The sequence below is a fragment of the Nelumbo lutea genome, chromosome 2 (genome assembly GCF_056320005.1).
Source record: "Nelumbo lutea isolate HS-2025 chromosome 2, American lotus-T2T, whole genome shotgun sequence".
In the NCBI taxonomy this organism is placed as follows: domain Eukaryota; kingdom Viridiplantae; phylum Streptophyta; class Magnoliopsida; order Proteales; family Nelumbonaceae; genus Nelumbo; species Nelumbo lutea.
Window position 1 is genome coordinate 69634040 of NC_142685.1, and position 23981 is coordinate 69658020.

Below are 23981 nucleotides of genomic sequence, written 5' to 3' on the forward strand. Positions count from 1 at the left end.
CTATTTTCTTGTTGGTTGATTTTTTTTTTCCAAGCACAAGAGCAGCGCTTTTTATTCTTGTGCTCAAGAAAGTCCTCTTTCTTTAGATACTTATTTTGAATTACTCGGACCCAAAGATTGTTATGGTCCATTAGAATTTTCCAACCTAATTTCATTAGGTTAGTTTGATTTGTTTGGTCCATTTTCCGCGGACCTAGTCCTCCCCCTTCTTGTCCAAACAGACATGTTTCCATCTTGTGAGAGCAAAATATTTATTTCTTCGTTTTTACACCAAAGAAATTATCTTTGCATCCTATCCATTTCCTTGGTTGTCTCTTTCAAAATACCAAACAATCTCATTTGAAATTGGGCTAGGTTTCCAACAATTGCTTTGAACAGAATTATTCTTCCCCCATGGACAAAATCTTGCTTTTCCAACCTTCAAGTTTATTTTTTATTTTTTCTAGAACATCTTTGAAGGTGGCTTTCGTTACTCTCTTATTAATTACGGGGGCTTCCAGATATTTCTCCTCGATATTTTCCCTTGGAATGCCATTTATTCTAGCCACTATTCTTTCAAATCTAAAAGGGACATTCTTTGATAACATTCATGGATGATTTTTGAAAGCTTGGTTTTTGACCAAAAGCTTTGGCATATCTACTCAGTATATCCTTGATGTTGTGGTTCATTTCTATATTTTCTTTTGCATGGATCGTGTAGCCATCAGCAAATTAGAGGATAGGGATATTTGGGCCATTCCTCAAGATTTTGAATCCTAAATAAGCCCCTTTTCCCCTTGCTTGAGTTTCAATGTATCCTGTAAGAGACTCACCACATAGCACAAAGAGGTAAGGGGATAACGGATTTCCTTGTTGATATCCCTTGAGGGTTTAAATGATGGCCCTGAAGACCCATTTACTATGGCTTGGTAGCTAACGGTAGTTATACATTGCATTATCCAATTGATCCACTTATTATGGAATCTCATTTTCTTTAGAACTAGTTTATTATAATCCCATTCTAATTGTCAATAGCCTTTTTTCATATCGATTTTATGTTACTGCTACTGATTTTCCATTTTTTTTTCTTTTCATGAAACGAAGGTTTTCATGGGCTATTAGAATAATTTAATGGAATGAAGGATTTCATTGGCTATTAGAATATTATCAGATAATTGTCTACCAAAGATAAAAGCAAATTGGTATGTATATATTAATTTTGTCCAATAAAGGTTTGAACCAATTAATTAGGATGTTCACAATAATTTTATAAATTACATTACATAAGCTAATAGACCTGAAGTATTTCGGGATCTGACTTCTTTTTCTTTGGCATGAGGCCAGAAAAATTTTATTTAGGTCTCTAGTCATTTTCCAAGGTGAAAAAAGGCATTAACCGTATTGATTACTAAGCCATTTTGATGACCCTTTTTTTTTTTTTTTAAATATCCAGCATTTAAGCCATCTGAGCTCAGTGCCTTCATATCACCCATAGAGTTCAAAGCACTTTATGATTTCTAAGTCACCCACATTGGCTTTTTTTTTTTCTGTTTCTATGAAGGAATCCACATGGCTAATTAGTCTATGTCTTCCTCATCTAAATTGAGTTAAAACTAGTAAAAATTCCTCCATACCTTCCGTGCCATCACTAGTGTATCTTTCCTAGAAAGTCTCGGTGAAAACAACCTTTACTTGGTTAACCTTTGATGTCCACATTATTTTGTCTCTTATGCCAGAGATTTTATTATGGTTTCTTCTAACCAATATGGTGGTATAAAAAACTCTGTATTCTTATCTCTACATTTTAGCTAAGTGATTCTTGACTTTTGAACCTAAAAGATTTCTTCTTTTTATAGCAATTTATCCAATTGCTTGTGAAGGGCCTCCTTGATCTCTCTCTCTCTCTGGGTTTCACCTAAATCATTTAAGATATCTTGTTTTCATTGAAATAAATTGCTAAATTCATTTTCATTACAACTTTCAATTTTCTCAGCCAAGATTTTTTTTTTTAATTAACCTTTCGACCCAATTATGTGGGAAGTCCAACTTCTACTATTAGGTGTTCATTACTGGACAAAGACTTGTCTCAACACAGTTCGAATATAATCTGAATAAGCACATCTCATCATCCGACTGAGGCACACCATGTCTGTGATGTGCACTAATCATTTTGGCACAATTTTTTGCTGTGAGCAGATCCGACCTTTCTTGTTAGGTATTTGGTTGTCTTCTTGTTTCTTTCTTTCTGCTTCCTTTAATACATTTTACTATTAGCAGAAAAAAAAAAAAGGCATGTCATTAGTGGGAAACAAAAAACTGTACCAGAACCGTGTTGAGACGGTTTTTGTTGTGAAGTGTGAACAGATCCCATCCCATGTCATTGGTTTCTCAGAAGTCAGACCGAGTTTATGGGATTTTGCCTCTCTTTTCAAACGATTCAAACTCAATAACCCAGTTGTCCTGAAATCCAAATTCTCTAAGCTTGACACTCCAAAAAGAATGCAGGACTGATTAACTTATCTTGTTGGCCTTCTTTAGGGCAACCTGAAAGAAGGGGGAAAACACCAACTAATGAATTCTAACTTGACAGTCAGAGAAGATGTCACCATCCAGACCAAAGCTTGCAGAGGAGCCAGGTCAATAATACAAAGCGAAAAAAAAAAAAACCTACAAACGTAAAAAAGCATGAGAAACAAGGGGAACGATTATATGGTATAAATATTCATTGGTGTGGACCCAATTTATGCAATAAAAACTACATTTGATTTTCAAGATGCAATATATAATCACTACTCAACAATCAAAGAGGAGCTTCAAACATCTTTAATTTGTCCAGCAAAATCAGAGTAAACTGATTCGTCATTTCGTGGCTTAGGAGGAGCTTCCTTCTCAAGCTCACTTTCTATTGGTATCCCCCTCCTTAAGCTAGATGAGGATTCACCGTCGTAAAGGTTTGGAGTCCCAAAGACCTGAAAGAATCCATTCTTCATATCCTCGGCAGCCTCAAAGAAACGGCTAAAGCTACCAAATACATTCCGCTCAATGGCTTCAATATCTCCACGTAGACCAGGAAAGCTAAAAGGTTCAAGTACTGAGGATCCCAAATGTGAGGACCCTTGAACTATCTCATTCGTGACATCATCTTCACTATACTCTGTGTTGGATTCTATCACTTCAACAGGCCTGAAAGAGCATGAAGAACACTATTTTCTATTTATCAGAGTTGTGAAATTCTCTATGCAATTATACATCTTCACCACAAATTCATAGGCTCAAAATCAAAATATCCACCAGCGAAGATTGTCTCATATTAGTTTGTTATAGAAACAAATTAACAGGTATAGTTTCCACAATTGATTCCAGATGTGAATACAAGAATTCAATTCAAATCAACAAAGCCTTGCCTAACCTATAGGGGGCTGGCTACATGAACCCTGTTCCATCATTCTGATCATTTCAGAGCATACCAGATCTGCATACAATGTTTGAGAAAGAGAAATGCCAATCTATTAAGTACAGTACAATCAACGATTTTATTCTCTTTCGTTTTGTGGATGGTGGCAAAACTTTATATACATCGAAGGAAATTAGAGAAAGTATGTGAATACAAGTATGTTTGCAGTAATACATCTTCAATTTTTTTGAGGAAAAGGTAAAGCAATATATTAGATAAAAAGCAATAGCCAAATCTGCACAACAAGGAGCTGTCCATTGCTCAACCAGAAGCTGTACACCAAATACAAGATTACTCTGTAAGCGTAGATACAAAGAGCTCCAGGATTACAAAAGGAGCTATAACATCTATTCCTGAACAGATTATGAGCCCCTACCCATGAATACATCCTGTACACCAAATACAAGATTACTCTGTAAGCGTAGATACAAAGAGCTCCAGGATTACAAAAGGAGCTATAACATCTATTCCTGAACAGATTATGAGCCCCTACCCATGAATACATCCTACCCCAAAAACCTTTACATAAATTATCCTCTGAAACAAACATATTTCCAAACATTCTTTTGTTTCTTTCTGAACATATTGTCCAGGCCACTAAAGCTGGACCTGATCTCCAAATTACCTTGCCTTCTTTTGAAAGCCCCTTCAGCTGCCAGCTCTGAGGAACTGCTAGCACATTTTCTGGGAAACAGAACTGACAGCCCAAAAACCATGACCAGAGGAGAAAAGCAACTCTACAATGGATTAGTAAGTTCTCTAGCCTCCAAGTCCTCAGATACTTCCCCACACATAATGCACTTGTTAGGCAACAGACTCATCCCTCTTCTGGCCAAAATCTCAGCTGTCAAACATTTACCCAACACTGCCACACATAATAAAAATGCAGCTTTAGGAGGGGCAGCGGATTTCCATACAACAGCTTCTGGGAAATCCACCACCTCCACCTCCGTGAGTTTGTTGTAGAATGATCTTACCGTGAAGGATGATCCTTCTTTATCCCACTTCCGAATTCTCCCATCTCTGTCTGTGGAGCCAGGAGTTATACCAGATAGCTGCTGCATCAACTCCATTCACTGCCCAACCTCCCAATCATTTAAATTCCTTCTGAACACTGGACACCAAACTGCAGAATCTCCAACCCGAGCAAAAGCCTCTGCAACCATGCATTCTTTGTTTTGAGCAATCTCATAAAGATTGGGAAAGCTCTGATAAAGAGGTTGATCCCCACACCAAATATCAGTCCAGAATTTGATTCTTGTGCCGTCTCCCACCCTGTATCTGATTCCTTTTCTGAATTCCCCAACACTTTTTGAATTCCTCTCCATACAGCACGCCCATGAGACATTCTAGCCTCTGCTGGCTCCCAAGATGACACATCTGCTCCATACTTAGCTAGAATAATCCTTCTTCATAATGCATCAGGCTGTTCAATCCACCTCCACAACCACTTCGCCAGACAGGCTAAGTTAAACTTTTTCAACTTCCTTACCCCCAAACCCCCCACTTTCTTTGGGTTACACACTTTGTTCCACTTTACCAGGTGTAGCTTATAGATACATACTGTTAAACATGAAGCTATATCATCATAGTCCATAAACATTCTCATTGGAAATTCCCTAAATTTCATCATTATCACAAAGGTAATCCTCCTAATGGAGAAAATACATGGTTACATGCTTCATTTGGGCAAACCACATATAATAATTAAGCACAACTCTTAAGCTGAAAATGAATGGTCAATGGATCGGAAGTTTTTATTCCTACATTGGTTGCACCACAAAACATGACTGAACTTTGGGCCATCAAAGAAGGGTTTCTATGGCATGGGATATGGGCCTTAAAAAATATCATCATCAAAGCAGATTCTAGCTCTACTATTAAAGCCATCCACCGTGATCATCTCCAAAGCAGGAAGCATAGAAATCTCTTCAATGATGTCATAAACCTCATCAACAGAGACTAGTTGATTTGATTTCAGCACTGTTCCCGTGAAGCTAACATGTGTGCTGACTTGTTAGCAAACATGGCTCTAGACCATAATATTTATTAGCTTAGATTTTCAAGACCTCCCAGACAGCTTATTTTTCTTATTTTAGTGGATGCTTATGGGGCCTCTACCTTTAGTTTATGTAAGACTTTGGCTTTATTTCAATTATCTTTTGAATAAAAATCCTAGGATGGACTATACTAAAACATCTAAAACTAGTGGTTTTGGTCACTATAAATCTGCGAAAACCATTTTGATTCCAGTTTATTACTATTTATTTTTGACAAAACTAAAACATACAAAAACCACTTGGAATATACTAAAAAAAATGTGGAAAAAGAACTATAATAGATACTTTGACCATTATATATATATATATATATATATTGCATGATTAACTGTAATAGATAAATAAAAAAGAAAAACAAAATCAAAGGGCATGTTAACTAGAAAGGGCAATGGCATTTCCCTCCTCAGACTACTCAAAATTCAAAAAGATTTTGTGAATCTGGCAGAACTGCTATTGTGAAAATGTCTCTACCACCACCTAAATGTGCTCGAGACACTGGGTTTGACAGAGAATACTTTGTGCCAAGATTGACCCTGGAGATTCTTTGTTAATAGCCGGGTGAACCCATTTGTGGTTAATTACAGGTACAGGATCAATATGGGAGAGCAAACCCAGACCTGAAGAAACTTGCTTAAGTAACGACTTGAACAGAATAGGGCGCTCCTAAACGGTGCCCTAGGACCTACCCCAGATAGTTGAAGATGCCAATAAAAAACTTAAATTCAGGCCTGGCCACAGGAGTTCCCAAAGATTTAAAGTAATTATTCTGAAAATTTACCTCTTTGGATAGTTGGACACCCCAAGTGATAATATCTGTACAAGCATCTTAAGAAAAGAACCAGGGACTGAAAGTACAGATTTGTAAAAAAAAGGCTAATGTAAAACTAGTTAATCACTAAAGGGAAGAAAGGGAATCATAAACATGACTAAAGTACGAGGAAGCAATGGTCGATCACACATCCATCGCATTGATTTGCAAAAGGAGTTCATGCTTTGAAGTCAAATACAATAAAATTGATGCGATCAAACTGTCATGCAAATCATTTGGTAATGCCTAGGAATCACAATACTGTGAACAAATAAGCATTCACCAAAGTGGATCCAACATACCCATCATTCAAAAGGCCATAACATTATGAGAAGTGCCACCGCCTACCTGAATAAAGCGACTTGACCAACATGGGTTGAATCCCCGGTGCAGCCCAAATTAAGCAAAAAAAAAACAATTGTAGTGATGAGTCCCTTCGTAAATAAGCTTACCATGATACAACAGGACCCAAAAGGAAAAGGCTAGGGAAATGGGATCAGTTCAAATTAAACCAGACTTTTATGCACAAACTTCTTTCAAGGACAGAAGACAAGCACGACTTCAACCTAGTCCTAAGGGTATTTCGAGGGAGGAGGCCTTAACGGGAAGGGCAGCTGCAGTACCTTGCAGCAGCAAGTGCAGTAGACAGAGGGAGTATGATAGCAGAACAAGGGAAGACTTATCTGACTGAATTCTCTGTGTAGCTGAAGGGGAGCATGTTAACAATTTAACTTACAATTTTCATTGGGTTGAGCACGACCGTAACACAAGCCTCCATGTACCACTGAAACTTGTGATTAGAATAATCAGTTGGGAAACTTTCCAAGTTTATAGCCACACTAAATTAACCACTGTAGTGCTAAACCTGAAGCCCAACTCAAAAACACAGCCCACTGGAGATAAGCACTACAAAAGAACACTCTACAAATGGCATTCGGTCAAAGCCACATTCTAATGGTGATACTCAATTATTAATTCCAGGAAGCTTGTCCCACCCCAAAGTGTTTTTTTACTGTACATTTGCCCCTTCAAGATTTAACAACATTTATTCAAAGCACAACTTTTAACCCGTGCAAAAGTACTCTCAACAAAGCAATATGGGATTCAAAATGATGCAATGCAGAGATCCTAATCAGAACTTTTAAGCATTAAGGCAAAATAACAAGATCTCACCAATCTCATTCAATACAAGCAGAACTAGTGATCCATCGAAGTTCCCCCCGTGCTGATTCCAAATCCAAAATAGGTAAAAAAGATTACCACCATAGAGTTTCTCTTATCAAGAATGCCGGGTGTCACCATCAAAGGTAACTCTCAACACACTTTGGAATATATATATATATATATGTGTGTGTGTGTGTGTGTGTGTGTGTGTGTTCTCTTCAACACACTTTGGAATCAAACAAATAACTGTAAACTACTGAGAGCTTAAAGCTGGTTGATACAACCGAAATGAGTAAGGGAAATGGCATTCACACTGTTCCTAATTATCATCAATGTAGTCGCCAATCTGTGAACATCCCATTGGAATTGGGCGTCACTTTGTGGCCATGAGAGGAGTCGCCACCCATCGACCACTTGAACGAGGGAGTGATGGGCCTCCCTTGTTTGAGAAAAATGACTCCCAATCCCTATAACAGACTCTAGGTATCAAAGAGAAGGAGAGGGAAGGTGTTAGGCACCCCTCTCCCTTTCTTATCTTGTGAATGCCAATCAAGATTCTAAAAAAAAAAACGAATCAATCTTAATGAAAAGTTAAATGGCTTCCTCCAATTCAATGAGGGTTTGTCATAAAGAGGATGCTCTCTTACATGGCTCAATCTTCCCTTTCCCTCTTCCCGGGTGTGGAAAGCCCTTAAGGAGCAAAGGGGCGAGTGTCTACACATCCTACCCCCTTTTTATCAAAGGCCTCCCACATTCCTACTAGAAGGAGAGAGATGATGAAGCCATGAAGGATACAACCCACCATGAACTTCTCTCTAAGTTGAATTCATAAGCCTCTAATCCGAATAAGATGCATGCATTAGTTTATATAAGAAGAAAAAAATAAATGACTAGACAATAATAGGAGGACCGAATTCATACATAACATCTTCATTTGTTCTCAAACAAAATTAATTATAAAAGTAAGATAAAGTAACAAAAGTCAAATAAAAACATAGATGATTCCAATGAAAAAAGTTCGAAAAAGAGACCAAAACAAAAAAAAAAACCATATTCGTTCATTTTCGAACAAACTAACCAACAAAATAAAATCTTAGAAACCGACTTGAACATTTCTATTGTCCAAAAAACATAAAACAAATAAAATAAAAATAAAAAGTGAAAAGAAAAGAAGTTGTAAATTCTATTGAAAAGCTACCTCACTTGTGGCTTTTCTCTAGGATTGTTGGGAATGTTATGTGAAGGCTTGGATGGATGGACCAAAATAGGACTTCCCCTCTTCCTTCTTGGCTGAATATGATGGACTGAGATAGGTTTACCTTAAAAATGTGGAGGACGAAGATAATGAGAAAGATAGAGGGAGAGGAATAGAGGAAGAAGAAGATTAGAATAAGGATATGGGTAGGGGAAGGTGGTCCAGTGGTGGACGGAGTGAATGCAGAGAAGAGTCTTCTATTGAAGATGGGTCTTGTCTAATGCTAGGAGAGAGTCCCATTTAGAGAGGGACCATAGCTCTTTTTGAGTGAAGTGGACTTTTAATTTCGGTCAAGAAAAAGGTCATTCGGTTAGAAGCTAGCTAGATGGACTCAAGGGGGGAGAGGAACACTTAAAGACCCTTTGGGTTGTTTAGGAGCCTTCCATATTGATTCCATACAAATGGAGTCTTCTTTCCTTTCTTTTCCCAAAAAAATCTTTCTATTTCTTAAAGAACAAGAAACACACCGTCTTTGTACATGGCTTTGTTTGGAAGGAAAAGCTGCATGGTTTTTTTAGGAAGCAAAAAGAGCTCTTCCAAAAATGGTAAAGGCGCCTAGATCTTGCCAAAAAGAAAGCAAGCAATCTATAGTTAGGATTACACAAAGCTAGAAACAAGGAGATCTAATGGTTGGGGATTTGACACATGGCAAGGACCTCCTTGCAAATATTTTGAAACAAGATTATAAGTAGGGACTAGGCTGTAATTGTCAAAAGCCAATAAAGGACATAGACATCCCAGATTGAATTTGGGAATTTTTAGAGATATCTAATGGCTAGGCGGGTGACAAGTGTCAAGGGGGTTCTTGCTATGTGTCGAATCAAATCCCCAACCATTAGATCTCCTTGTTTCTAGCTTTGTGTAGTCCCAACCATAGATTGCTTGCTTTCTTTTTGGCAAGATCTAGGCGCCTTTACCATTTTTGGAAGAGCTTTTTTGCTTCCTAAAAAAAACCATGCAGCTTTTCCTTCAAAACAAAGCCATGTACATAGAAGGTATGTATCTTGTTCTTTAAGAAATAGGAAGATTTTTTGAGAAAAGAAAGGAAATAAGACTCCATTTGTATGGAATCAACATGGGAGGCTCCTAAATAACCCAAAGGGTCTTTGAATCCATCTAGCTAGCTTCCAACCGAATGAACTTTTTCTTGACCAAAATTAGAAGTCCACTTCACTGAAAAAGAGCTATGGTCCCTCTCTAAATGGGACTCTCTCCTAGCATTAGACAGGACCCATCTTCAACAGAAGACTCTTCTCTACATTCACTCTGCCCACCACCGAACCACCTTCCCCTACCCATCTCCTTATTCTAATCTTCTTCTTCCTCTACTCCTCTCCCTCAAGCTCCCTCCATCTTTCTCATTATCTTCCTCCTCCACATTTTAAGGTGAACCTATCTCAGTCCATCATATTCGGCCAAGAAGGAAAAGGGGAAGTCCTATTTCGGTCCATCCATCCAAGCCTTCACATAACATTCCCAACAGTCCCAGAGAAAAGCCACAAGTGAGGTAACTTTTCAATTGAATTTACAGCTTCTTTTCTTTTCGCTTTTTATTTTTCTTTTTTTTTTACGTTTTTTTGGCCAATAGAAAAATGTTCAAGTCGGTTTCTATGATTTTATTTCGTTGGTTTGTTTGTTCGTAAATGAATGAATATGGCTTTTTTTTTTGTTTTGGTATCTTTTTCGAACTTTTCTCATTGAAAACATCTATGTTTTTATTTGACTTCTGTTACCTTATCTTACTTTTATAGTTAATTTTGTTTGAGAACAAATGAAGATGCTATTTATGAATTCGGTCCTTCTATTATTGTCTAGTTATTTATGTTTTTCTTCTTGTATAAACTAATGCATGCATCCTATTCGGATTAGGGGCTTATGAATTCAACTTAGAGGGAAGTTCATGGTGGGTTGCATCCTTCATGGCTTCATCATCTCTCTCCTTCTAGTAGGAATGTGGGAGGCCTTAGATAAAAAGGGGGTAGGATGTGTAGACACTCGCCCCTTTGCTCCTTAAGGGCTTTCCACACCCGAGAAGAGGGAAAGGGAAGATTGAGCCATGTAAGAGAGCATCTTCTTTATGACAAACCCTCATTGAATTGGAGGAAGCCATTTAACTTTTCATTAAGATTGATTTGTTTTTTTTTTTTAGAATCTTGATTGGCATTCACAAGATAAGAAAGGGAGAGGGGTGCCTAACACCTTCCCTCTCCTTCCCTTTGATGCCTAGAGTCTTTGTTATAGGGATTGGGAGTCATTTTTCTCAAACAAGGGAGGCCCATCACTCCCTTGTTCAAGTGGTTGATGGGTGGCGGCTCCTCTCATGGCCAAGGGGGGGAGGAACACTTAAAGAACCTTTGGGTTATTTAGGAGCCTCCCATATTGATTCCATATGAATGGAGTCTTCTTTCCTTTCTTTTCCCAAAAAATCTTTCTATTTCTTAAAGAACAAGAAGCATACCTTCTTTGTACATGGCTTTGTTTGGAAGGAAAAGCTGCATGATTTTTTTAGGAAGCAAAAAGAGCTCTTCCAAAAATGGTGAAGGTGCCTAGATCTTGCCAAAAACCCTCTCCTTCCCTTTGATGGGTGGCGGCTCCTCTCATGGCCAAGGGGGGGAGGAACACTTAAAGAACCTTTGGGTTATTTAGGAGCCTCCCATATTGATTCCATACGAATGGAGTCTTCTTTCCTTTCTTTTCCCAAAAAATCTTTCTATTTCTTAAAGAACAAGAAGCATACCTTCTTTGTACATGGCTTTGTTTGGAAGGAAAAGCTGCATGACTTTTTTAGGAAGCAAAAAGAGCTCTTCCAAAAATGGTGAAGGCGCCTAGATCTTGCCAAAAAGAAAGCAAGCAATCTATGGTTAGGATTACACAAAGCTAGAAACAAGGAGATCTAATAATGGTTGGGGATTTGACACATGGCAAGGACCTCCTTACAAATATTTTGAAACAAGATTATAAGTAGAGACTAGGCTGTAATTGTCAAAAGCCAAGAAAGGACATGGAAGTCACGTCCCAGATTGAATTTGGTAGTTTTTATAGAGATCTAATGGCTAGGCGGGTGACAAGTGTCAAGGGGGTTCTTACAGAAAGGAAAAACAAAAGGGGTTTAGTGGGGAGGGACTAGAGAAGTAATTTTGGACACTTGAGAGGGGGTGGAACGAATGGATGTTTCAAATTTAACCCGACAGATGAGATCACAAAAACGTCCTCGATGGAAGGGTGAAACAAGCATTTTATGGGCTGTATTTTCCAGACCGCCGATTGAAAAGATTACAACAGAATTGATTGAGTTTGGCGGTGATGGTCGATGGCGTTTTTCTTAGATGGAGGGCAAAATGATCATTTCAAGGTTCCAAGTCGAACTGATCGTCGATCGAGAGGATGATAAAGGTTTGAATAAGGTCTGGTGGTGTTTTGTAGTGTCGATCTTGAATTCGGAAAGTATCGGGTGATAGGGATGGTTTATTCAGAGTCTTTCTAGATGAAGGTCAAAATCATCATTTTAAGGTCCAAAATTGGACAGATCGTCGATCAAGGGTCGACAAAGGTTTGGATGGGGTTTGATGGTGTTTTGCAATGCCGATCTTGAATTCGGAGGGTATCGGGTGATAGGGGTGATTGGTTCAGAGTCTTTCTAGAATCTAGATGAAGGGCAAAATCATCATTTTAAGGTCCAAAATTGGAAAAATCTTCGATCAAGGGGTTGACAAAGGTTTAGATGAGGCTTGATGGTGGAGAATGGTGTTTCATAGTGTAGACCTTGAGTTCAACAAGTATCGGGCGATGTAAGTGGTTCATTTAGGATCTTTATGATGAAAGGTAAAATCATCATTTTTAGGTTCAAAATTGGACAGATCATCGATTGGGGGGTTGACAAAGGGTTAGATGAGGTTTGACGGTGTTTTGCACTACCGATCTTGAGGTCGAAGGATATCGGGCGACGTGAGTGGTTCATTCGAGATCTTTTTGGATGAAGGGTAAAATTGTCATTTTGAGGTTCAAAACTGGATGGATCATCGATCGAGGGGTTGACAAAGGGTTAAATGAGGTGTAATGGTGGGAAATGGTGTTTCATAGTGTAGATCTTGAGTTCGATGGGTATCGGGCGATGTAAGTGGTTCATTTAGGATCTTGTAATGGTGGGAAATGGTGTTTCATAGTGTAGATCTTGAGTTCGATGGGTATCGGGCGATGTAAGTGGTTCATTTAGGATCTTTTTGGATGAAGGGTAAAATCATCATTTTTAGGTTAAAAATTGGATGGATCGTCGATTAGGGGAGTTGACTAAGTGTTAGATGAGGTTTGACGGTGTTTAGCACTAACGATCTTGAGTTCCGAGGATATTGGGCGATGTGAGTGGCTCATTCGAGATCTTTTCAGATGAAGGGTAAAATCATCATTTTGAGGTTCAAAACTGGATGGATCGTCGATCAGGGGGTTGACAAAGGGTTAGATGAGGTTTGATGATGGTGAATGGTGTTTCATAGTGTAGATCTTGAGTTCGACGGGTATTATGCGATGTAAGTGGTTCATTTAGGATCTTTCTGGATGAAGGGTAAAATCGTCATTTTGGGGTTCAAAATGGAATGGATTGTCGATCGAAGGGGTTGACAAAGGGTTAGATGAGGTTTGTTGGTGGGGAATAGTGTTTCATAGTGTAGATCTTGAATTCAGCGGGTATCTGGCAATGTAAGTGGTTCATTCGGGATCTTTTTGGATAAAGGGTAAAACCGTCATTTTTGGGTCTGAAATCTAGTGGATGGTCGATCAAAGGTCTGATGGAGGTTTTAGGAAGTCTTGAGTATCTTGGGGGAGTTGTTGTGATGGATATCTAAGATTTTGAGAGTAACGAGCAATGAGAATGGTCGATTTGGAATCTTTGTGTGTGAAGGGAAAAATGGGGACTTTTGGATCTGAAATTTGGGCAGTGGGTATATTATGGTCCTTGGAGTCTAATGGAAGTGTAAGCTGGCTTTAGCGGTGTGGGAATCGTGAGGATCTAAGTTATAAGTATTTTGGCCGATGAGGAGGCTTGAAATAGAGCTTTGGGTTGATGGATGGGTAGATAAGGGAATTTTAAGTTGAACTTTGGTGGAGTGGCATTGATTTGAATTACGAGGCTGTTGTGAGGATTTGATCGTATTGGGGACGTGTGGATCGTAGGCTTTAGGCTTGAGAATTGCCATAATGCTAGGTTCATCGAAATGGAATCTTTAATGGATAAATGGCAAGATCAAGGGATTTAAGGTTGAAATTTGGTGTGATTAGGTGATAAACGGCTTTGTTTCATGTGATGGAGTCTGATCGGGTAACAGGTGTGGTGGTGTGGCACATTTGTAACCATCGAAAGGGAATCTTGTGGATTTAACGATGGACTTGAGGCTATCTGAATTGAAACTTAGTTTCCTAGGGTTTTGGCATATTCTAAAGATGTTGGTAAGGTCTGATCGGGCACTTGGATTGTGAAAAGTGGGTTAGAGAGGTGACTGAGCAAAAATTGGGTGTTGGCAGCTATGTTACCAAGATATAGCAAGGACACAACTCAACAAGGTATCAGATACAAAATTTACACTAAAAATTCAAATATCCAATATGATATGGAACCCTTATACAGGTAAAGTATCATAGCAGAATAGTTGATTAGTTTTGAGAGGTCTTATAGGGTAATGATGGAAATAAAAGGGCTATGTGACACATCATACAATACATTTAGTTCTCCAATCTCAGATGTAGGCATAAGACAGATAAATGGCTGACCATGTTGTACTCAAATCAAGAAGCAGAAATAAATTCAGATTATCAAAGCTTCATCATCTTAAAATCTATACAGGACAACAAGAATTGTGTTCATTAACAAGAAATTCTGAAACAGTGTCAAGAAAATAAACCAACCTCATTAGAAAATTGTCAAGATTGCAGAGAGTACGAGTTATTTTCTCAAGCATAAAATAAAACAAAACCGTTAAATAACTTAATGCTACAGAGCTGATTCAATCAGGTTATTCTTTTCAGAGAATCCATGGCCATAAGATAATATGTAATATAAAAATTTACCCCCAGATGACATTGCCACTGTTGAAACCTCCTCTGGTCTGGCTTTTCCTTCCAACAAATATCACTAGTATGAAGTGGATCTCTTTGCAGCTATTTGATCGATCTCCACTGATTTGAAGTAGGTCTTCACTAATATGATTACTCGATAAAGCAGAGGCTGGTTCTTTCTCCCTCATTCTCAACTGATATTTTCTATCAAAGGTGTTGATAGGAATACAACTTCTTGAAGGTTCAGTGATGGAAAGGTTTTTAAGCGTTGCATAGCTTCTACTCCTCAAACAGTCACATCTCCATTGGTTGATCCTTTCTCCATCCCTTCAACACCACCTATGAGTACCTAACCATCTCTTCCTGTATCTACTCTTTTATGCCATTCGTGTGTTTTCTATCCTCTTGACTGCTATGGTTTCCTTAGTTCCCATAGCTCCATTTCTGTTATTCTTGATGCCACAGACATTCCTCATAGTTACAAATAGGTGGCTGTTATACCCTGCTGGAAGGAGGCCATAGACATTGAGATATGTGCCCTATTAGATAATGACACCTGGGGTTTTGTACGTCTTCCTTCTGGTGTTACTCTTGTCTATAATAAGTGGATCTTCTCTACCAAATTAAACTCTAATGGAAGTATTCAACAATACAAGGCACAACCAGTTGCTTAAGATTATACATGAATATGGTCTTGATTATGAAGAAACATTTTATTAGGTTACTGCCTAACATAGAGGCTGATTCAAGGGGCCTAACCTCCTAATAAGGAAAAGAGAAAAGGATGAGGAAGAAGAAAAGATAATTTTGAAGGTTCAGATGACCAGAAACTTGATGAGAAGGCCTTAGGCTTATAACCAATTTGTGTAAAGCTGTAGCCAACTCTCAAGCTGTCCTAGTGGTCCTTGTTGTGACGAGGCAGCCCCTTTCTTCCTCTCCTGGAATATACTCTGATGAAACATGGATCGGCTAGGTCTGCTACAATGCCCATGGGCCTAACACATTTGCTCCTGTTAACAACTATTTGGCTAATATTTGCCTTGTCAGCTCCTCGTCAATGGTTAATCTTCCAAATGGATTTCACAAATGCATTTCTTCATAGTTAGTTGAAAGAAATTGTCTATATGAAGCCTCCACCTAGTTATCATCGAGGTCCTTCTCTAGTCTACTGCTTCAAAAAGTTCTTATATGGACTTAAGCATGCTTTCCATGCTTGGTTTGAACACTTCCACACTAATTCTTGTAGAGGCGAGCTATTAGCGGAGTGCTTATGGTTCATCTTTTTCTTCATCATCATGCTCAAGGAATCACTCTTCTTGTCTAAGTTGATAACATTTTCATTACCAGTGATGGTATTCAGGCCATTTAGCAACTTCAACAGTTACTTCAACGATCCCTCCATTATGAAGGTCTTGGTCCCATTACATATTTCCTGAGCATGGAAATTTAAAACTCCCCAAGGGGGCATTTTGTGATCCAACATAAATATACATTGGATTTAATTAAATCGGCTCATCTTACAAATAGCAGTCACACCTTAATTCCTTTGGAGCAGTATGGTAAGTACTCTAAGAATGACGGGGAGCTGTTGGCTGATCCATCCTTATATTGGCAACTTGTTGGCAGCCGTATTCATCTGACCATTACTCATCCTGACATTGCCCATGCTGTTCAATTTGTCAGTTAATCTGTATCTGCTTAGCCTCATATTTTAGTTGTTTATCACATTATTCATTATCTTAGAGATACTCTTGCATATGGATTATTCTTTCCTTCTTCTTCATCTACTGCTCTCCTTTAGCCCTACTCTAATGTTGATTGGGTAGGATGTCCTGATTCATGTCGCTCCTCTATGCATGGTATGTGTTTCTTGGAGACTTGCATTTCTTGGAAATGCAAGAAGCTACAACCGTTTCTAAGTCCTCCACAAGGGCCGGATATTGTGCTATGTTTGCCACTTGTGGCGAGTCTCTAGCTTCAGGATCTCCTCCAAGAACTTAGGGTCCACATCTCTCACTCCACTCCTCTCTATGCTGATAACATAAGTGTCATTCATATTGTTTCTAATGCAGTCTTTCATAAGTGCACCAAACATATTAAAGTTGACCATCACTTTATCCGAGACCAATTTCTTACAGGTGTGATTTCTCCTTTTTCATGTTTTTTCTACACTTCAGCTTGCTGATCTGTTCATCAAGGGTACCCCTAGGACTCAGGCTTGTCATGAATTTCTCGTAAGCAAATTAATGTGGTTTCCACATTTAACGGGAGTATCAATAGCCTAACACATAAATGCTGTGTATGTATAGTCTTCTTTCTTGTGTACATTTCTTCTATTGTAATATAATAGTCCTTGTAGTATTGTATCATGCAATTATGATGTTGCCCAAGGCCAATTTTGTAATTGCACATATTGACCACCATGTGCCCTCTTAATAAAATACATCTTTGGGAGTGGGGATGTCCATTCAATGTTTCAATTTCTTTTCCTCTCACAACTGAATCAAACTTCTCACAAAGGATTAATCAGCTGTAGTTGTCAAATTAAACTACTAGTTCCATTCCATCCTAATCCAAATATGGTCTTAAACATAAAAGAAAGCCCAATGAACGAAGCTCCCACCAATGTAGGGTCTGGAGAGGGACAGATGGATTAACATATGAAAGCTAAACTAGAAAAGGGAGACCGCTTTGACAGTTGGATTAACATCTTACCAACCTAAGGAGATGATGATTTTCAACCACCATGAAGAGAGTTTCTCTACTAATTAAACATGAAAGGTTGCTTGAACTCTTCTTTAAGATTGAAAATAGACAACATATACTCTTATATAGTTAGGATAGGGTTCTTCTTTAGGGAAAGAAACCTTAATCTGCTTAACATGCAACCTTTTTGAAAGAGTAAGAAAAGAAAGAAAGAAGATTCTTGTAGGTCAAATTAAAAAGGACCACACTTGTATTTGGCTAGTGGTACCTTTAGGTGCCTTTAACTTTGTTGTATCAATCAGCATAAATAAGTGAGATGCCATTCATTCCCAAGATTTCAATATAAAGTTACAAATCCTTCCATGGACTAGGTTACCCTAAATTAATCCCTTTCTGTTTACGCATTCCCTAGCAAGAGAATTTTCTTGACTGTTGGCAAACCTAGGTGCTCAGTTGAACAAGGAAACTGCCTCTTGATTCAATCAACATGTACACTTATTTTCTAATTATTCTCAGATTTAAAATTCTATACAAGTATCAACAAGGTGAAGATTTCCACCATGACCTCCAAACTTCCCTCTTGTGCATTACTCTACTAAATTTAACGAGCTTGTGACAGAACAATAATAACACCATTTCAAGGTTCTCCAAACTCTTCCTTCAGCAAGGCCTACAATAAATCTTCATCCCCTTAGCATATATCATTCCCTCACTTGATGTGAATGGCTGAATGCCTTGGACCAGTTCTACCCCTCTACGCTAAATATTATTTTCCCAAGCTATACCTATTTAAAACAATTACTGGAAGCATCACATTACCTATAGTGAGTCACTGCCTAGTCGTTCTGTCCTCCCTTATGCAACCAAAGTTGACTGCTAAAAACGATAAGTTCTAATCCAAGGTAAAGATGCATTTCATATGTGCTAATAAATATACAATAGAAAATATATAGAACTTTAGAAAATTATTTTGAAAAGGTAAAGTAAATTTATTCAAGAAGGAAAAAGATACAACAAGGCCCAAACCAGAAGGATGGCCCAGAAACAACTTGAATTACAGACTCCACAAGGACTGAGTTCTAAACAGCTGAGGCAAGTTCAGGTGTCTGAAATCAGGAATAACAGGCACCCAAGAAATCAGCTTGCTGCCTTGACAGAATAAGCACCCCAGAAAGACTTCCAACCACACTGAGACAAAACTTCAAAAGTAAAGCTCAAAAGAAAACAAATTTGCAGTGATACTTCATAAGCAATCTACAGTAATGAAGAAAAATTAATCTTCAATCTCTCCAAGCTCTTATTTATCAAAAAAAATCTCTCCAAACTCTTCACAGCCTCCCTCCTCATCCCAACTTTCTCCTTCAAGAGCATCAGCAGCTTTCCTCAAACTTTCTTCCTTCCTCTTCCTTTCAAAGGCTTCAAAGGCTTTCCTAACAAGACTTTCCCCTCCAAAAAGAATAAGCCAATTTCCACTTCTCTATCAACCAAACTCTTCAAAGCCACACTTCCTTTCTTTTTCTTCTTCTCCAGATCCACATTGGAAGAGGACTCAAAGATCTTATTTTCATTCGAACAAACCAAACTCTCTCCCAACCCAACCTTTCTCAGATCACCATCATCTAGGGAGATTGCCAAATGAATCTTGCTCCCATCCCAACCTGCAAAGGCCGCTTCTCCACTTGGGGGTTCTCAAAATGAGATTCTAGACTTTATTTCTCTTCTTTTATAGATTCTTTTGTATTTGTTGGTCAGCCCAGCACCTGCCAGACCATCTTTCAGTCTCGAAAACACCTTTGTAACTTGAATCATGTTAGACTTACTTGGAACTCTGGTTTTTTTGGAGTCACCAAAACTTTGCCCCTATCAATCCAAGCATTCTCCCTCCTGCAACCCAAATCAACTCCCAGTCTTCCAATAATCACTTTAAAAGTTGAAGAAACAGTGTCATTCCCTATCTCAGCACCATGAAGCAGGTCCTTGAACAGCTTCTCCTCCTATTTCGCTTCCCTCTTTGTTGTTTCCTTCCTTTTCCCTGTTCTTAATCTCTTTGTTTTGCAAACATAAAAGAGAATGGATGGGTGAAATAGGGAAATAATTATCTATCTTTGTACTTTTGTGTGTGTGTGTGTGTGTGTGAGACAGAGGACCCTTGATTATTTGATGTGGTTCCAGAAGACCATCAATTTGAAGGAGAATTTAAAGAACTCAATCATTTCTCTTTTATTTTATACATTACACTATTTACCATAACCCACATTAACACTTCAATAAACATGACTGATGCAACTGTAATGACACCCTCAAATGACCAGTCAATCTCAGATAGGTTAGCAGGACTGCTAGCCAGGTCACTCACCAAATTGCAGGTTTTATCATGCACTCGAGAGGTGGTACACTTTCTCTGCACATGGTCCTCCTTGGCTGGAGAATTTATTTCCCAAAAAATAAGACCAGTCATTCAGTAACCCTGATATAAATAACACCACTATCAAGTAGATCATTTTTTTTCCAGACATGTTTGTTCAAAGTCATGTGAAATAGATATAACAGTTAGATAAACTTCAGTTACATAGTTGGTAAGTCTCAGGCTAATGATCAAATCAAAATACTCCCAATCATTGGTTTGATGACCAGAAGCCTTTCCTAAGCACCACGATAAAGAATGGGTCCAAATAGCAAGAATTACCTCAATTCTACAAACTTAAAGAAAGCTACAGAAAATAGGATCTAAACAAAGAAAAATACGATGAAAGGAAAATATATGAAAAGAGGTGAAACATGGATAGAGTCTTGCAAGTTGCAACCCTATTCTGACTGCTCAATCAGCATTTCACTGACCCAAGGAACAAAATAAAATGAAGGGAAAAGATGCTTACTGGGTTATCTTTATATGGAAATACATAATTTTCAAGCACTTGTATGACTCCTCAAAGAACACCTATAATACCATTAAACTCAAAAGTGACAAACTGGGGTAGTCGAATTGGTTAGGATTGCAAATGTGTCAATTCAATTACTTAGGTTGAAGATCAGCCTTGGATAGGGCTAGGATTAGGTATAGACAAGGTTTAAAACATCGATATAGGGCGTGTCGGCCTGTATCAAAGTCCGCTCTCCCTTTTTTTTCTTTGAAACTGGTTCAGAGGGGTCGGTCTAAGGGTGGTCTACCTCCTGAACCAGGTCACACCCCGATACGACCCCTGTAGGGGCATATCGTTAAGCCAACAATACAATACAATACGCCCAATATGGGGCATATCATATCGAAACTTTGAACCTTGGGTATAGATTAATGGTTTGCCCGGGATTAGGATAGGACTGACTTCAATCAGCCGAAGGTACAACACTAGAATAGAAAGTTCCTGACAAATAACCTTCACAATGTGAAGAAAACTAGTTTACTAGTATTCATGCTTCTTGTATTAGCCTTTGATCCATAAATAGAGCCCGTCTATTGGACAAAATGATAGTCCATGCATCCTTGCATGTCTTTTTTGTTCTTTTGTGTAAGTTTAAAAAACCCACTTTTTAATTCTTTTTGTATTACATGATGAAGGTAAAAAATAGGCAAATAAACGCAAGTCATCATGAAATTTTCCGCAAATCCAATTCACCAACAATTTAGCATCTTTGCCAACACAGAAGCCATGAACGAATTTATCAAACACCAACTCCTACAAAAGAAAAAAGCCCCGCCTCATCCATCCAAAGAAGTAAGCAATATCCAAGACAAAGGATAAACAGTTCTCTTTTCCCAACAAATTTATATACCACCAGCTCTATACATCAATTGACAGATGATGATATATACTCTACATAGCCCAACCTTCTTCTCTACACATGGAATTTAATTCTACTAAAATCCGCGGATACTAAGAAAACATCCAAACCAAAACCAACAAAAATTTTCTCACTTCTCCGATCAAAGTCCAAACCACACACTGAGAAAAGAAGAATTAGAACAAGAAAAAATAACCTAAACGCAAGAAAATGAACAAAAATATCGAAAAGAATCTTGCAATAAAACATAGAACATGATTTCTGAACCTTAGATAATAGAAACAGAGAGAAAAATAACCTTCCAACGCATTCCCTGAGAATCTCTTCGGTCTTCTCGCACTTCCTGATAAACTTCCCGGGCTCGATCTCTTCCGTCTTGCATTGCTTCTTGACGATCCTTCTCGTAGAACAACGATTTCCCGATCCAGAGCTAGGGTTTTCAATTTCGCCGAAGCCGCCAAATCTAGACGGCGAACCGTTGATCGTCTCGTCTTTCCAAACCCAACCCATTTTTGCTTCTTCCGCACTCCATGAACTAGTTTCCCCGCCTGACCTTCTTATAAGAGTTGGTGCTAACTCGTCAACTTGCCACGTGTCAAAAGAGTAATGACAATAAGTTTATCCCACCAATAAAACTTGTCCACGTGTCCAACCGTCATTGTAATTCCCTTTGGCAAGGGCCAACGGCTAAACAGATCTCTTGAATTGAGGTTTGGATCTGCTACCCAAGAGACGTTCCAGTTACGCATTGGGAATATCTTGGAAATTTTCCTAATACACGGTGCTGTGGGTAAGCATGTAAGAACAACTCGTGAGTAGCAGATTCCGAGTGACCGCGCATTGGTTTTACAGTTTCATCCCACCGTATATTGGGAACATCTCTCATAAATAACAATACAAAGAACCAAGACATCTTGGATAAAAAGCCCCTAAACTTTTACGATTGGGATAAAACTCCCTTCCCTAACCTTCCATTCGTTAATTTCAAAAGAGAATTTCATTTTGTTATTTACTGCCCTTTTATTGTTTCATTGGATCATTTTATCCTTTCACTTATACTTTAATAAACTCAACAGTTAGTGAAAATAATTCTCCTTTTCTTCTTTAATGTAGCGGGGATCAGTTATAAGCATGTTTATGGAGAAGCAAATCAGGCTGCGGATTGACTGGCTCACCATGAAGTACAGTTGCCGGATGATAGTTATATAGCTCTGAATCTTTGTAAGTTGCCTTGGCCTTTTACGTTTATTTGTTATAGTGATTTGTGGGGACGTGCTACCCCATCTTATGTAGCCCATTTCTTTTATTATCAAAAAAAAAAAAATTCATCCTACGCAGACATACTACATTAATACACACTTGGACGGAGGCAAAAGTGGGTGTACCCCTAAGGTTGTCTTTGGTTGCAATGCAAATAAATTTGCATTGATGCAAAACCATGACAGTGCAAATGATTTGAGTGTAAATTCTAACCTATTTTTGTTTTAAATTTTAGCTTATTTTGTTTGATTGCACCACAAACAGAGTAAATTAAAACATGAAGCATAATAAAGTAAAACCCAAAACAAAATTAAACAAGAATATGCATTTTTTACATTTACACTTTCATGCATTTATACTAGTGCCAATAAATTTGTACTGCAACCAAACACAACCTAACCAATTTCTTCTATTCCGATGAATCCACTCTCATGCCAATTCTCACAAGGTTAGGATTCATCTAGGTGACGAATATATTGGTACTTACATGGTTCAAAATAGCTGGCATGGCATACGTCTATATAGGTTTAACAAATTTAACAATGTTAAGCCTGCACTCAGTCATTTAACAAGTTTAACAAGTTTAACAAGTTTAACACTCAATCATTGATTTTGTGTTGTTTGGAAATCATGTTATTTTGTGGATATATTTGCATTATTTATCTTGTTTAATTTACATTTATCTGTTCTTGTTCAAAAATAGCATTCTAGTTTGGCACAACAGATAGTCATTTAACGGGGTAGGGTTCACAAAGTATAACTGACAACAATGCATAATGCCACAATAATGGTGAACTAAAGCAACAATGAGACATTAACCAAGGGTGTTCACAGCCTTGTTCAGTTCAATTTGGGGCCCTTCTCGAGCTAGTCGTTGGGAAGCTAGCTCAGATGTTAATCAACAGTTGTGTGGAGTTTTACAACCGCCCTTAGGCTTTAGTAGGCGGGGGCGACCTTTCTCCACGTTTAGGCTCATCCGTGGTCAATTGAGTCGTGTAGCTTAATCGACGATGCGCTGCCGATCAGGGCGTTATGGGCTCGGCCGTTCTAGGGTCGGTGGAGTCGACTTGGTCGATAGTGCAGCTTGATGTGTGCATGTGTGGTGTGTGTGGTGGGCGTGTGTGTGCTTGCAGGTTGGAGTTGTAGCTTGAGAAAATGGGTCTTTATTGCTTGCAGATTTATTGGTAATACATCCTGAGATTTTTCGAGTTCTAGCTCCTTGGTATCGGTCAACCTTTGAGATCTTCAAATCTATAAGTGCTCGTCCCGAGGACCCTAGTGACTCTGTACAGCCCTTCCCAGTTCGGTCCGAGCTTGCCTTTTCCTAGTGTAGGGACTATGACTCTACATAGGACAAAGTCGCCTATCTTGAATTCGCATCTTTTGACCTTGGAATCGTAATGCCTTGCCATCCTCTACTGTTGTGTGACCATCTTTACATGTGCTTGGTCCCGGGCTTCCTCTACTAGG

At 38.5% G+C, this 23981-nt stretch overlaps 1 protein-coding gene across 2 annotated transcripts; it reads right to left on the bottom strand.

Annotated features, from left to right (window-relative positions):
• Positions 1 to 2667: 2667 nt before the first annotated feature.
• Positions 2668 to 21998, bottom strand: LOC148871410 (Mal d 1-associated protein). Of its 2 annotated transcripts, none has more exons than XM_088970523.1 (2): positions 21550 to 21998; positions 2668 to 3162 (listed from the first exon to the last, which is right to left on the bottom strand). In XM_088970523.1, the coding sequence occupies exons 1-2, from the start codon at positions 21759 to 21761 to the stop codon at positions 2793 to 2795; spliced, it is 582 nt and encodes a 193-aa protein (XP_088826649.1). In that variant the 5' UTR covers positions 21762 to 21998; the 3' UTR covers positions 2668 to 2792. The 2 variants fall into 2 exon arrangements, with proteins under 2 accessions (XP_088826649.1, XP_088826648.1); XM_088970522.1 differs by having other exon boundaries at positions 2668 to 3182; positions 21519 to 21796.
• Between the last annotated feature and the right edge of the window lie 1983 nt (positions 21999 to 23981).